Source organism: Stenella coeruleoalba, assembly GCF_951394435.1.
Source record: "Stenella coeruleoalba genome assembly, chromosome: 11".
In the NCBI taxonomy this organism is placed as follows: domain Eukaryota; kingdom Metazoa; phylum Chordata; class Mammalia; order Artiodactyla; family Delphinidae; genus Stenella; species Stenella coeruleoalba.
Genome location: NC_137157.1, coordinates 15520216 through 15534371, shown reverse-complemented (window position 1 = coordinate 15534371; position 14156 = coordinate 15520216). Strand labels below are relative to the sequence as shown.

The 14156-nt window shown below is 42.6% G+C and overlaps 1 protein-coding gene across 1 annotated transcript; it reads right to left on the bottom strand.

Annotated features, from left to right (window-relative positions):
* Positions 1-1188: 1188 nt before the first annotated feature.
* On the bottom strand, positions 1189-12809 carry MTERF2 (mitochondrial transcription termination factor 2). The gene is made up of 3 exons (XM_079938423.1): positions 12674-12809; positions 10805-10925; positions 1189-3781 (listed from the first exon to the last, which is right to left on the bottom strand). The coding sequence occupies exon 3, from the start codon at positions 3751-3753 to the stop codon at positions 2566-2568; it is 1188 nt and encodes a 395-aa protein (XP_079794549.1). The 5' UTR covers positions 3754-3781; positions 10805-10925; positions 12674-12809; the 3' UTR covers positions 1189-2565.
* Between the last annotated feature and the right edge of the window lie 1347 nt (positions 12810-14156).

Sequence of the window (14156 nt, the reverse complement as noted above, 5' to 3'; positions counted from 1 at the left end):
TTTCATTGCGGTGGCTTCTCTGGTTGCAGAGCATGGGCTCTAGGCACGCAGGCTTCAGTAGTTGCGACATATTGGCTCAGTAGTTGTGGCTTGTAGGCTTTAGAGCGCAGGCTCAGTAGTTGTGGCGCATGGGCTTAGTTGCTCCGCAGCATGTGGGATCTTTCTGGACCAGGGCTCTGACCCATGTCTCCTGCATTGGCAGGCGGATTCTTAGCCACTGCACCACCAGGGAAGCCCTCATCTCCTATTCTTTCAACCCACTCTAGCTGCCTTCTTACCTTTCTCATTCCACCAGAATTACTTTTTTTTAAAAATTTATTTATTTATTTATTTTTGGCTGAATTGGCTCTTCGTTGCTGTGTGTGGGCTTTCTCTAGTTGCGGTGAGTGGGGGCTACTCTTTTGTTGCAGTATGTGGGCTTCTCATTGCGGTGGCTTTTGTTGCAGAGCATGGGCTCTAGGCACGTGGGCTCCAGTAGTTGTGGCTCATGAGCTCGTGGCAGGCTCAGTAGTTGTGGCGCACGGGCTTAGTTGCTCTGCAGCATGTGGGATCTTCCTGGACCAGGGCTCAAACCTGTGTCCCCTGCATTGGCAGGCAGATTCTTAACCAGTACACCACCAGGGAATCCCCCAGAATCACTCTTGATAGGGCCAACCAATGATTTCCCTTTAGCCAGATCCACTAGTCACTTCTCCTTATCTTAGTTGACCTCCCCATGGTATTCAATATTATTGAAAATGCCCTCTTTTCTTGGCAGACTTACTCTGGTCAATCCTTTCTAGGCTTGGTCAGCCACTACTCCAAATCTATCTTCTTTCTGGCAGTCTCACCCAGAGCTATAGCTTTAAATACCATAGATATGCAGATGATCCCTGATTATCTGTATCTCCAGTCCTGATTTCTCACTACTCCAGACTTCACCATTTTTCTATTTGAAATCTCTGCTCAGATTCTTGTAGGCATCTCAAAATTGACATCTAACATAGAACTACCAAGGTGACCATATAATGTGTAATGTATTCCAAACTGAGATACTTTTGAGGGTGAAAGCACTGCTGATAATTTCGTCAGCATAAACTAAAATCTGCCAAAGCGTTTCCCATCACATTTAGAATGAGATCCTGTTCCTTAGATGGACCTGTGATGCTCATCTTGTGTCACTCTTCCCATCACTTAACTCTGCCCCGACTATACTGGCTGCCATGCTTTCTCTTGAACAGACATTTCTGTGTGACTTTGAGTAAGTGACTTACCCTCTCTGTGCCTGAATGTCCTCATCTGTTAGAACAATAAAGTGGTACTCAGCTCTTAGAGTTGTAAAGCACAACGTGCCCAGCACTTAGTAGGTGCTGCACAGAGATACCTTTCGCTTTCCTAACTAAGGAACTTAACAGATGTGGAGAGTGAGAGTTGCCTGCATTTGCTGATTGAAGGAATAGAGTGAAGATGTGGCCTGCATTTTTCATAATTTTTTCATCACTTAAGGCCACGCACACATAGCGCAGATGTTTGAGTGTGAAGAGTCAATTGTTTGTGTATTTGTTAGAGTTCAAACTCCACAGCTGAAAGTGAGCCAGTCTTTTTTGCATAATATTTATCTTGGAACAAAGTTTAGAAATAGAAACTTGAAACCTAACTAAAATCAGTACCAACCATCACACACTTTACCTTTCATATTTTACAGTCAGACCTGGATTTTCAGAAAGTTTATACAAATTAGATCATTTCAAATTTAAGGAATTTTACAGAGATGTTTTCATAAAAATCCCTAAATTTGTAGTTGGTACTCTTTTAGCATGTCAGGTAGGAGTGACTTTTCTTATGCCAACTCATAAGCAATCCTTTTTCTGTTCACAAGGTTTGAACAGAAGAGAGATCTTAGTAAATCTGGGCTCTGGCATGTGGCAGCTGGATGGCTCTCTAAGCTTGTTTCCTCATCTATAAAAAGGGGAAAGTAATAAATGCACATAAAAATGTTTCATGAGATAAAATAGTCAATTTTAAACCACACCAATAAGCTCTAATTATTCCTTTTGATGGGCAATACTTGGTTCTCAAAGATATTCCCTTATTTCAACCTGGAGATGAAATCAACTTTCTCCACAAAAATGTATTAGAAGTTTGCTAATGTTTCACTAAACACTAAGCTACAGAATTCACACCATAGTAGAGTGATGTTTCAGAGCTGGTGGTGAGAAAGAAGGCTGGGTCTGCATCCCAGGTGAAATGTGCTATATGAGTAAAAATGTATCCATACTTTGAATAGAGTGCACTTGTCAGTTTCTTAGAAATTACTCACTTATAAAATATCACACTGATAGACCATTTAATAGTTTTTTAAAATAGCTCAAGGTCAAAATTACAAACTTTATTTAAAATAAATGCAATTTATATTTTTAAGTACAGCAACTAAGTGAGAGATTTTCTACTTAGAGGTCATTTAAACACAACTCAGAAGCTAAGTAGGTTCTTAAAATTACTGGTGCCCACAATATGCCTGAATCACTTAAGTTTTTGCTACTCGGTTTTACTCAGCACTGATAAAAAGAAGCATCAGTCAGCAAGTTACTCATCAATATTTAATGGTGCCACAGGATTAAATAATGGCCTACCTTTTTTGGCCTGAATTTTACCAAAGTTAGCCTCAAACTCTTTTTTTGTTCCATTTAGATATGCTAGATATCCATCCTTTATTCTATAGCCTAAGGAATTCAGTTTCCTTACCCTGTACTGTACTATTTGTGGCGTTAATTCAAGAACCTTTGGTGTCTCTCTTATCTGAGCTATGGAAATTCCTTCTTTCAATAATCCCTGAATTCTCTCTTCCAAAACTGGAACGGAATAATATAAAAGGGCAGGACATTTCAAAACTAATTGCTTCAGGTCATGATCAGTACATTTAAAAGCATGTTTAGAGAAGGACATACTGTTCTGTATACTTCTTGGGCAAAGTTGAAACAGAAATCCTTTGAGTTTGGAGAGAAGTTGGAGAATTTCAAAGTTTGTAAAACCCTGCTCCTGGAGAAATTCTAGTGTTTCCTTTATAGATGCAGAAGAATTTAACAAAATAAATGGGTTTTGGCTTAATAATTTTAGTAGCCAAACTTTCATGTTGACCTCAGAGCCACCTAAATTTAGATAACTCTCTTGAAGAACATTTATCATTTGCTTATTCTTCTCAATAGGAGTGTGAAAAATATTAGATGCAGTTGTCAAAAACCTACTAATGACCACATTTTTGAATCCCAACTCTTGAAAGAATTGGACATTCAGCTTCTGGTTTTCCTGGTCTTGAACAGTAAAGAAAGATTCTGGAAACTGTTCTATTAACTTAACTAACTCTTTCTCGTTCCTGCAAACCGACTGCCAGAGTTCTCTCTGGGTGTTAACAGCAGGTGGACTGCATTTAATTGCTTCTGGGCAGCGTTCCAAGATACTGGCTACAGCAGTCTCATCGGCACCTAGCTGTTGTAAAATATTTGCAATTTCTTCAACATAGGTTTCATCCTCCAGAAGTACCCATCCTTTTAATCTTCGAATTTTCCTGATGTCAACTGACAATTTATAGAGCTTTTCTACTGTCTTTTTATTTTCTCTATTTGACTGATTATCAGTTGTATAGGTGAAGGATGCTAGAAAAGGTGTGTATTTTGGAGCTGATAGCATCTTTCTGAAAGAACAGAGCCTGCAGGGCTGGGATCTCATCAGCAACTTCCACAACATGCCTGCAATCCACTGGCTAATTCCCACCATCCTGAGACTCAGAAGGTACTCATCATACCTATATCAAAGAAAATACAGGTTTTTAACATAAAGGGTGTTGACTTTCAGAATACAAACACAAATTTGAGCTGTAAGTAGTAAGCATGGAAATAAAACGGACTTAAATTAGACAACTCATGTGGAGTATATTAAATAGAGCCTCTTAAATAATTGATGAAGTAACTGTAATACACTGCTTCACATCTTAAACTTTATAAATACATTGTCTGAGTTTGCAACAACCTCGTGCAGTAGTTAGTTCCATTTTACAGACCAGTAGCAAAACCACAAGGAGTTCAAAGATTCACAAACCTCAAATGTTATTTTGACACACACTCCCTTTCAACTCTGATACGTTCAGGTTTAGGACACATACGCTATTTACACACACCCACTTTTTTTTGTTTTAACATTTTACATTTTCAAGCTGATGTTTAGCTGAAGCAAATACTTTTTAAGGAGGGGTGTCAACTCTAATTTTATATTTTAGAGTAAATATTCTTTTGCTAAATAACTATTATCAAAATAAGTCAGTGAATTTGTTTTCTCTAAAATGGGTGAATAAATGTATGCTTTTTTATGAGAATTATGTGAAAAACTTTTTTATAAATCTAGAATTAAAATAAGTCTCAGCCAGGTAAAATGAGGAATGCCATGTGACTGCCCTAGTGAAGCCATAGAAAATCAGGTTAGCTGTGGAATGGTGACCATGGCTTATTTCACTTAGCATAATGTCTTCAAGCTTCATACACTGTGTAGCATGTGTCAGGACAAATCGGTTAATTTTAATTGGTCAAAGGATCAAGGAAGTTTCCCTTTCCTTTAGGATTCCTACTGCTTTTATGCATCAGATGAAAAGATAAAAATTCATCCCTATTTGCTTCTATATTTTTGTTTGAAATTTATTTTTCAGTCCCTGTTTTTTTTTTAACATCTTTATTACACTATAATTGCTTTACAATGATGTGTTAGTTTCTACTGTATAACAAAGTGAATCAGCTATACCTATACATACATCCCCATATCTCCTCCCTCTGGCATCTCCCTCCCACCCTCCCTATCCCACCCCTCTAGGTGGACAAAAAGCACCAGGCTGATCTCCCTGTGCTATGCAGCTGCTTCCCACTAGCTATCTATTTTACATTTGGTAGTGTATATATGTCCATGCCACTCTCTCACTTCGTCCCAGCTTCCCACTCCCCGTTTCCTTAAGTCCATTCTCTATGTCTGTGTCTTCATTCCTGTCCTGCCCCTAGGTTCTTCAGAACCATTTTTTTCTTTTTTTTTAGATTCCATGTATATGTGTTAGCATATGGTATTTGTTTTTCTCTTTCTACTTACTTCACTCTGTATGACAGTCTCTGGGTCCATCCACCTCGCTACAAATAACTCAGTTTTGTTTCTTTTTATGGCTGAGTAATATCCCATTGTATATATGTGCCACATCTTCTTTATCCATTCATCTGTCAGTGGACACTTAGGTTGCTTCCATGTCCTTGCTATTGTAAATAGAGCTGAAATGAACATTGTGGTACATGACTCTTTCTGAATTATGGTTTTCTCAGGGTATATGCCCAGTAGTGGGATTGCTGGGTCGTATGGTAGTTCTATTTTTAATTTTTTGAGGAACCTCCATACTGTTCTCCATAGCGGCTGTATCAATTTACATTCCCACCAACAGTGTAAGAGGGTTCCCTTTTCTCCACACCCTCTCCAGCATTTATTGTTTGTAGATTTTTTGATGATGGCCATTCTGACTGGTGTGAGGTGATACCTCATTGTAGTTTTTATTTGCATTTCTCTCATGATTAGGGTGTTGAACATCCTTTCATGTGTTTGAAGGCAATCTGTATATCCTCTTTGGAGAAATGTCTATTTAGGTTTTCTGCCCATTTTTGTATTGGGCTGTTTGTTTTTTTGATACTGAGCTGCATGAGCTGCTTGTATATTTTGGAGATTAATCCTTTGCCAGTTGCTTCATTTGCAAATATTTTCTCCCATTCTGAGGGTTGTCTTTTCGTCGTCTTTATGGTTTCCTTTGCTGTGCAAAAGCTTTTAAGTTTTATTAAGTCCCGTTTTTAATTTTTGTTTTTATTTCCGTTTCTCTAGGAGGTGGGTCAAAAAGGATCTTGCTGTGATTTATGTCACAGAGTGTTCTGCCTATGTTTTCCTCTAAGAGTTTTATAGTGTCTGGCCTTACATTTAGGTCTTTAATCCATTTTGAGTTTATTTTTGTGTATGGTTTTAGGGAGTGTTCTAATTTCATTCTTTTACACGTAGCTGTCCAGTTTTCCCAGCACCACTTACTGAAGAGGCTGTCTTTTCTCCATTGTATATTCTTGCCCCCTTTATCAAAGATAAGGTGACCATATGTGCATGGGTTTATCTCTGGGCTTTCTATCCTGTTCCACTGATCTATATTTCTGTTTTTGTGCCAGTACCATACTGTCTTCATTACTGTAGCTTTGTAGTATAGTTTGAAGTCAGGGAGCCTGATTTTTCCAGCTCTGTTTGTCTTTCTCAAGATTGCTTTGGCTATTTGGGGTCTTTCATGTTTCCATACAAATTGTGAAATTTTTTTGTTCTAGTGCTGTGAAAAATGCCAGTGGTAGTTGGGTAGGGATTGCACTGAATCTGTAGATTGCTGTGGGTAGTATAGTTATTTTCACAATGTTGATTCTTCCAATCCAAGAACATGGTATATCTCTCCATCTGTTTGATCATCTTTAATTTCTTTCATCAGTGTCTTATAGTTTTCTGCATACAGATCTTTTGTCTCCTTAGGTAGGTTTATTCCTATGTATTTCATTCTTTTTGTTGCAGTGGTAAATGGGAGAGTTTCCTTAATTTCTCTTTCAGATTTTTCATCATTAGGGTATAGGAATGAAAGAGATTTCTGTGCATTAATTTTGTATTGTGCTACTTCACCAGATTCATTGATTAGCTCTAGTAGTTTTCTCGTGGCATCTTTAGGATTCTCCATGTATAGTATCATGTCATCTGCAAACAGTGACAGTTTTACTTCTTCCTTTCCGATTTGGATTCTTTTTACTTCTTTTTCTTCTCTGATTGCTGTGGCTAAAACTTCCAAAACTATGTTGAATAATAGTGGTGACAGTGGGCAACCTTGTCTTGTTCCTGATATTAGTGGAAATGGTTTCAGTTTTTCACCATTGAGAATGATGTTGGCTGTGGGTTTGTCATAAATGGCCTTTATTATGTTGAGGTAAGTTCCCTATATGCCTACTTTCTGGAGAGTTTTTGTCAAAAAATGGGTGTTGAATTTTGTCGAAAACGTCTTCTGCATCTATTAAGATGATCATATGGCTTTTCTCCTTCAATTTGTTAATATGATTTATCACATTGACTGATTTGCATATATTGAAGAATCGTTGCAATCCCACTTGATCATGGTGTATGATCCTTTAAATGTGCTGTTGGATTCTGTTAATATGATTTATCACATTGACTGATTTGCATATATTGAAGAATCGTTGCAATCCCACTTGATCATGGTGTATGATCCTTTAAATGTGCTGTTGGATTCTGTTTGCTGGTATTTTGTTGAGGATTTTTGCATCTACGTTCATCAGTGATACTGGCCTGTAGTTTTCTTTCTTTGTGATATCTTTGTCTGGTTTTCATACCAGGGTGATGGTGGCTTTGTAGAATGAGTTTGGGAGTGCTCCTCCCTCTGCTATATTTTGGAAGAGTTTGAGAAGGATAGGTGTCAGCTCTTCTCTAAATGTTTGATAGAATTCGCCTGTGAAGCCGTCTGGTCCCAGGCTTTTGTCTGCTGGAAGATTTTAAATCACAGTTTCAATTTCAGTGCTTGTGATAGGTCTGTTTATATTTTCTATTTCTTCCTGGTTCAGTCTCAGAAGGCTGTGCTTTTCTAAGAATTTGTCCATTTCTTCCAGGTTGTCCATTTTATTGGCATATACTTGTTTATAGTAATCTCTCATGATCCTTTGTATTTCTGCATTGTCAGTTGTTACTTCTCCTTTTTCATTTCTAATTCTGTTGATTTGAGTCTTCTCCCTTTTTTTCTTGATGAATCTGGCTAATGGTTTATCAATTTTGGTTATTTCCTCAAAGAACCAGCTTTTAGTTTTATTGATCTTTGCTATCGTTTCCTTCATTTCTTTTTCATTTATTTCTGATCTGATCTGTATGATTTCTTTCCTTTTGCTAACTTTGGGGGTTTTTTGTTCTTCTTTCTCTAATTGCTTTAGGTGTAAGGTTAGGTTGTTTATTTGAGATGTTTCTTGTTTCTTTCTCTGTTTTTGGCTGCTTTGGGTCTTCTTTGCTGCGTGCCGGCTTTTTCTAGTGTGGCAAGTGGGGGCTACTCTTCATTGTGGTGGGCGGGCTTCTCATTGCAGTGGCTTCTCTGGTCATGAAGCATGGACTCTAGGCGCGTGGGATTCAGTAGTTGTAGCTTGCGGGCTCTAGAGAGCAGGCTTAGTAGTTGTGGCGCACAGGCTTAGTTGCTCTGCAGCATGTGGGGTCTTCCCGAACCAGGGCTCAAACCCGTGTCCCCTGGATTGGCAGGCAGATTCTTAACCACTGCGCTACCAGGGAAGTCCCATTTCTTGTTTCTTGAGGTAGGATTGTATTGCTATAACCTTCCCTCTTAGAACTGCTTTTGCTGGATCCCACAGGTCTTGGGTCATTATGTTTTCATTGTCATTTATTTCTAGGTATTTTTTTGATGTCCTCTTTGATTTCTTCAGTGATCTCTTCATTATTTAGTAGTATATTATTTAGCCTCCCATGTGTTTGTATCTTTTACAGATTTTTTCCTGTAATTGATATCTAGTCTCAGCGTTGTGGTCGGAAATGATACTTGATACGATTTCAATTTTCTTAAATTTACCAATGCTTGATTTGTGACCCAAGATATGATCTACCCGGGAGAATGTTCCATGTGCACTTGAGATTTAATCCACTGCTCCTGAGGCTGCTGGGAGAGATTTCCCTTTCTCTCCTTTGTTTGCACAGCTCCTGGGGTTCAGCTGTGGATTTGGCCCCACCTCTGTGTGTAGGTCACCTGAGGGCGTCTGTACTTCACTCAGGACGGGGTTAAAAGAGCAGCTGATTAGGGGGCTCTGGCTCACTCAGGCTGGGGGGGAGGGAGGGGTATGGAATGTGGGGCAAGCCTGCAGCAGCAGAGGCCGGCGTGACATTGCAACAGCCTGAAGTGTGCCATGTGTTCTCCCAGGGAAGTTGGCCCTGGATCACGGGACCCTGGCAGTGGCGGGCTGCACAGGCTCCCGGGAAGGGAAGTGTGGATAGTGACCTGTGCTTGCACACAGGATTCTTGGTGGCTGTAGTAGCAGCCCAGCCATTTCATGCCTGTCTCTGATGTCCGTGCTGATAGCTGCGACTCGCGCCCATCTCTGGAGCTCATTTAGGCGGTGCTCTGAATCCCCTCTCTTTGCGCACCCTAAAACAATGGTCTCTCGCCTCTTAGGCAGTTCCAGACTTTTTCCCAGACTCCCTGCCGGCTAGCTGTGGCACACTAGCCCCCTTCAGGCTGTATTCACGCAGCCAACCCCAGTCCTCTCCCTGGGATCTGAACGCCAAAGCTCAAGCCTCAGCTCCCAGCCCCCACCCGCCCTGGCGGGTGAGTGGACAACCCTCTCAGGCTGGTGAGAGTCGGCACCGATCCTCTGTGTGGGAATCTCTCCGCTTTGCCCTCTGCACCCCTGTGGCTGCGCTCTCCTCTGTGGCTCCGAAGCTCCCCCCCCGTGCCCACCCCCTGTCTCCACCAGTGAAGGGGCTTCCTAGTGTGTGGAAACTTTTCCTCCTTTACAGCTCCCTCCCTGAGGTGCAGGTCCCATCCCTGTTCTTTTGTCTCTGTTTTTCCTTTTTTTTTACCCTACCCAGGTACGTGGGGAGTTTCTTGCCTTTTGGGAAGTCTGAGGTCTTCTGCCAGCATTCAGTAGGTGTTCTGTAGGAGCTGTTCCACATGTAGATGTAGTTTTGATGTATTTGTGGGGAGGAAGGTGATCTCCACGTCTTACTCCTCTGCCACATTGAAGGCACCTGACCTTTGTTTGAATTTTAAAAGCTAGCTCCTTTAATTCATTTGAAATTTCTGATTGTGAGCTAAGAATGTAAATAGATTTTATCAATAGGTTAGCTATCTCTAAGCACCATGTTTGAACAATCGTTTCCTTCCCCATGATTTGTGATGCCTCCTTTGTTATACTGTATTTAATGTAGTTTCTGTTTCTAGCTAGCCTCTGTCCTCACTCCCCTACTATTTTTGCAATTCCCTGAATGAGCCAGGTGGCTAATTTCCGGCCTTTGCTGTTTACTTGGCTCCCTCTGCCAGACCATCCTAAAACAATCTCTGGTCAACTCACTCTTTCACATCCCCCAACAACTATGTCAAATCTTCTCAACTCAGACCTCCAGCTTCCCCTGACACCCATTCTCTCCTTCACTCTCAACCAATATCCTTGCCTCTAACTTGTACAAAGAAAGGAGTGCAATTCATCATACCAAACATAAACCTTCTGCTATCTCCCCTTCCCTACAATGACATTTTTCATCATGCAGGGTAATTCCTGCTCGTGCTGATCCCAGCCTCTCTGGCCTGAAGTGTCTAGAGCCCTTCTTTCTCATGTATTCACTCCTTCAGCTGCATCCTCCTCTCTGAGGTTCCCACCCTTCACCTCAGTGGCTCTTTCTCTCACTGCCCCTCCAACTAAAATCCCGTTTTTCTCTTCCCCTCAGGTTAATTCTTGCAGCTCCTTCTTTCTTTCCATTTCCTCTCTTCCTATGTATACAACTTCCCATAAAGACAACTTTCATGTGATTAAAGCCAATGAGTAGTTTTAGTTCCTCCCTCTTTTGACACTGGCAGTTTTCAGCATAGGTGACCACTTTCTCTGTGAAATACTCATACCTGACTTCCAAAACCTCCCACTCCCCTGGTTCTCCTCCTTCCTTCCTACACTCCTGACTGTCCTTTAGTTGTCTCCCCTGCAGGCTCATCTTCAAGGCTTGGTTCTAGGCCCTCTCCTCTTCTTACCTTAGAGTTTCTCCCCAGAGATCCTGTCCTCATCCGGGGCTTCTTAATCCACTTGGGCTTCTTTCCAGCTTCTTCTCAAAATGTGATCTTGTCACCTCCCTGCAATAACTTTCCGAAGGCACTTTAGGATAAAGACACAAAGTAAAAAAGCCTTACCATGGCCTGCAAGGCCTCTTTGTCTTAGGCTTTGTCACCACCCAAATCTCCTGTCCCCCTCTGCCTACACCAGCCGCACCAGCTTCCTTTCTGCCCCTGGTGCTTTACCTGTTCCCATCACTGGGTCTCTGAAGACTGAGGGCTAACCCCTATGCCCACAATGCTCCTAACTCCTAGGTCTAAGTGTCACTTTCTCAGGGAAAGTTCCCTGCCCTTCATGAATAGATGAGGCTTCCTGTCCCCCTGACAGGCTCTCTTATCACCATGGACTGTTCCTATGTGCCACTTGTCATAGCTGCAGCTGTTCATGAGTGGTTTCTGTCTCACCCTCCGTGAGGGCAGAAACGTTTACTGCCATGTTCCAATGAATTGCTTCCCTACCTTTCACCTGGCTGGCACTGCTGACTCTAGGAGGCATTCCTGGGCAGGTGACTTTCATGTGTGCTCTTCCATAGCACCCTGCTCTTGACCCTACTGTGGCACTTATACTCCTGTAAGTTCTTCATTCATTCAACCAGTTTTTTTTGTTTTTGTTTGTTTGGCTCATTCTGTGTGTCAGGCATTATGCTAGATACTAGCTTTTCTGCTAAAATGTTTCTTCATACCTTTGAATCACAGACCCACCAGAGAACACGGTGTGAGCCACACTCCCTCTCTTTTCCAGAAAAGGACCCATACTCACATTTTGCAAAAGACTTTAGCAGGGTTCATGAGCACCCTGCAGTCTATGAACAACCTGCACCAGATTGCAAGCACCTGGAAAGCAGGGTCTGCGTGCTCTTCTACTTTATCCCCTGTACCCAGCAAAGAACTTGGTCCACAGAAACAAAATCAGTATCTGTCAACTGAAACTCAATGACAAACCAAGTTCACTACAACTTAATGTAGTGGGTAAAGCTGTGGGCTGCCTGGGCTTAATTCCTGGTCATTAGTTGTGCTGTGACTTGAGGAAGTCACTTCACCTCTCTGTGCCTCAGTTTAAGCACCAGGAAAATGGCATCACTAGGTGTTCGTGAAGATTACATCCTGGGTGATTGTGAAGGTTAAATTAATTAATACCATAAATGACAAAGCATTCAGAAACTCATTAAACCACCACAGCAACCCATTTTAAAGATGAGTTAACAGATGCACGTAAAGTAGCCCAAGGTTGGTCAGCTAATAAAGGGGAGACCTTGGATTCAAACCCAACAGCTTAGCTGAGTCCTGCTCTTAGCCCTGTGCTCTGCACATAGCAATGATCCAGGTAAATGTTTTCTAAATCACAACGTGGTTTATTTTCTAATACTTCATGTTTCGTAAGCGTTTTTGAGGAGTGAAACCCACTTCTGTAATATGCACAATTTTCATAACACGGTTCCCTCGACAAACACCGGTAATTCAGTTAACGTCTACTTTTATAACATGTACGACCTGCTGACAGTTTCAAATTAACCCCAATGTTTGTAAGAAAGGAAAAACGAGGGCCCAAAGCAGAGGATACTGGGGAGCGATCGAAAGCCGCACATCCATCATGTGGGGCCTGCGCTCATATCCAGAGAAACTTCCGACCTGCCGCGCCCCAGCGTCCACTCAGCTCCCGAGCCAGCCAGGCGGAGCTGAGCAGCTGGCGGGAAGTCTGGCTTCACGGTGGGCAGCTCCTGACTCCAGCCTCTCGGCCGCTGTGCGGCCGGAGACGATCACCCCCAGGGGCGCAGGACCGGGGCGACTCACCTGTCGGCGTCCACTCTGCACAAGGCGCGAGTTCCGGGTCTCTGGCTCCGTCCTACCCCCCTCCCCAGGCCGAGGCTCCCCGCAGCCTGGCGTCCTCCCGAGGCCTGGGAACAGGGGCCAGGGTACCAAGCCGCCAGCCAATTCCCCTCAGCAGCTCCGGCCCCGCTTCGCGGAACCCACAGTCACGCCCTAGAGCTCCCAACGCAGCCAATCAGGGCGCGGGTCGCAGGCTACGTGACCCTCCTGACGCGGCGGGGCGGAGCCAGGCGGAGCGGAGGGGGCCAGCGTGCGAGTCGGCTGTCCGGGGAACAGCGCCTCTGGCCGGCAACTATTGCTTCCGGCATTTTCTCACCCTTTCCCTGCCAGTATTTTAGAGAACTTGGAGTTTCAGTCCTTTTGTCCCTTGGGGAGTGTCACTAGCCCGGGAGAAAAAAAGGGTAGAAATAACTCAAACCGCTATATCTTTAAGCTATATCTTTAAGCTACAGCCAGTCAGAATTCCCCAAATTAGTCGATAGGTAAAGAACTAAGTTACAAAAGAAACGTAGTTTAAAAAATCCCGAAACTTCTCCGGTACATATCTAGCTTTCCTGCCCCCTCCCCACCCCAATCCAGCAGTCAGCTACAGTGTCTGATGCGTCTTTAACAGCCTCCCTCCTGCTGCTTTCACCCAAATACTCACCTTTTCTGATAAACTGCTAGGTGCTTTACATTCTATTTATTACCTGTGATGCCAACCTCATAGACTAACAAATTTCTCCTTAAAGCCAGGCTCAATGTCTGTCCCATTTATTCTCATATTTATCCATACACATATTTATGGCATGCCTGTTAAAGTGTCAAGCATGTGAAGCTGCAATGACAAAACAGCGGTGCACAAGACAAAAGGGAATAAAGTACATTCCCTATCCTGATGAGGTTTACATTCTATTGGAGAACAAAGACATTAACAACCAATGACATGATTAATCACAACTAGAGTTGAATGTTTCCAAGGACAGGGTGCCCTGACTGGCCTAGCTGTCCTATGCTGGGTGTGGAGTTGGGGGTCAGGAAAGCTGTGATTTTCCCAGCCTGCATGTAGTCCCCTCACTTTGCGTATTTCATAGTATACAGTGCACAGTTCTAACACCTTAACGCGCAGCACTGTAATTCTTCAAGATGGCCCTCTCTCCTTGTGGAGTGTCCTTGTGGATACTGATGAATTAATTTTCCTATGAACAGTGCTTGGCACATGGTAGGGACTCAGAAAATGCTAACCAAATCTTTGAGTCTAGCCTTATTACCCAGTTTGTGCTCAATGGCTTTGTTGAGAGGGACTGACAAGTTGCACTTTAATTCCACAGAGTAGCAGCAAGAATCCTGGCTCCTTGTCTCTAGGTCAACTTTGATCTCCAGGATATTCTAGAATTAACTGGGTGGCTAATGTATGTGAGGTAGGGGAGTGTTTGCCCAGTAACCCTTCTCCCTCTGAGTTACTCGT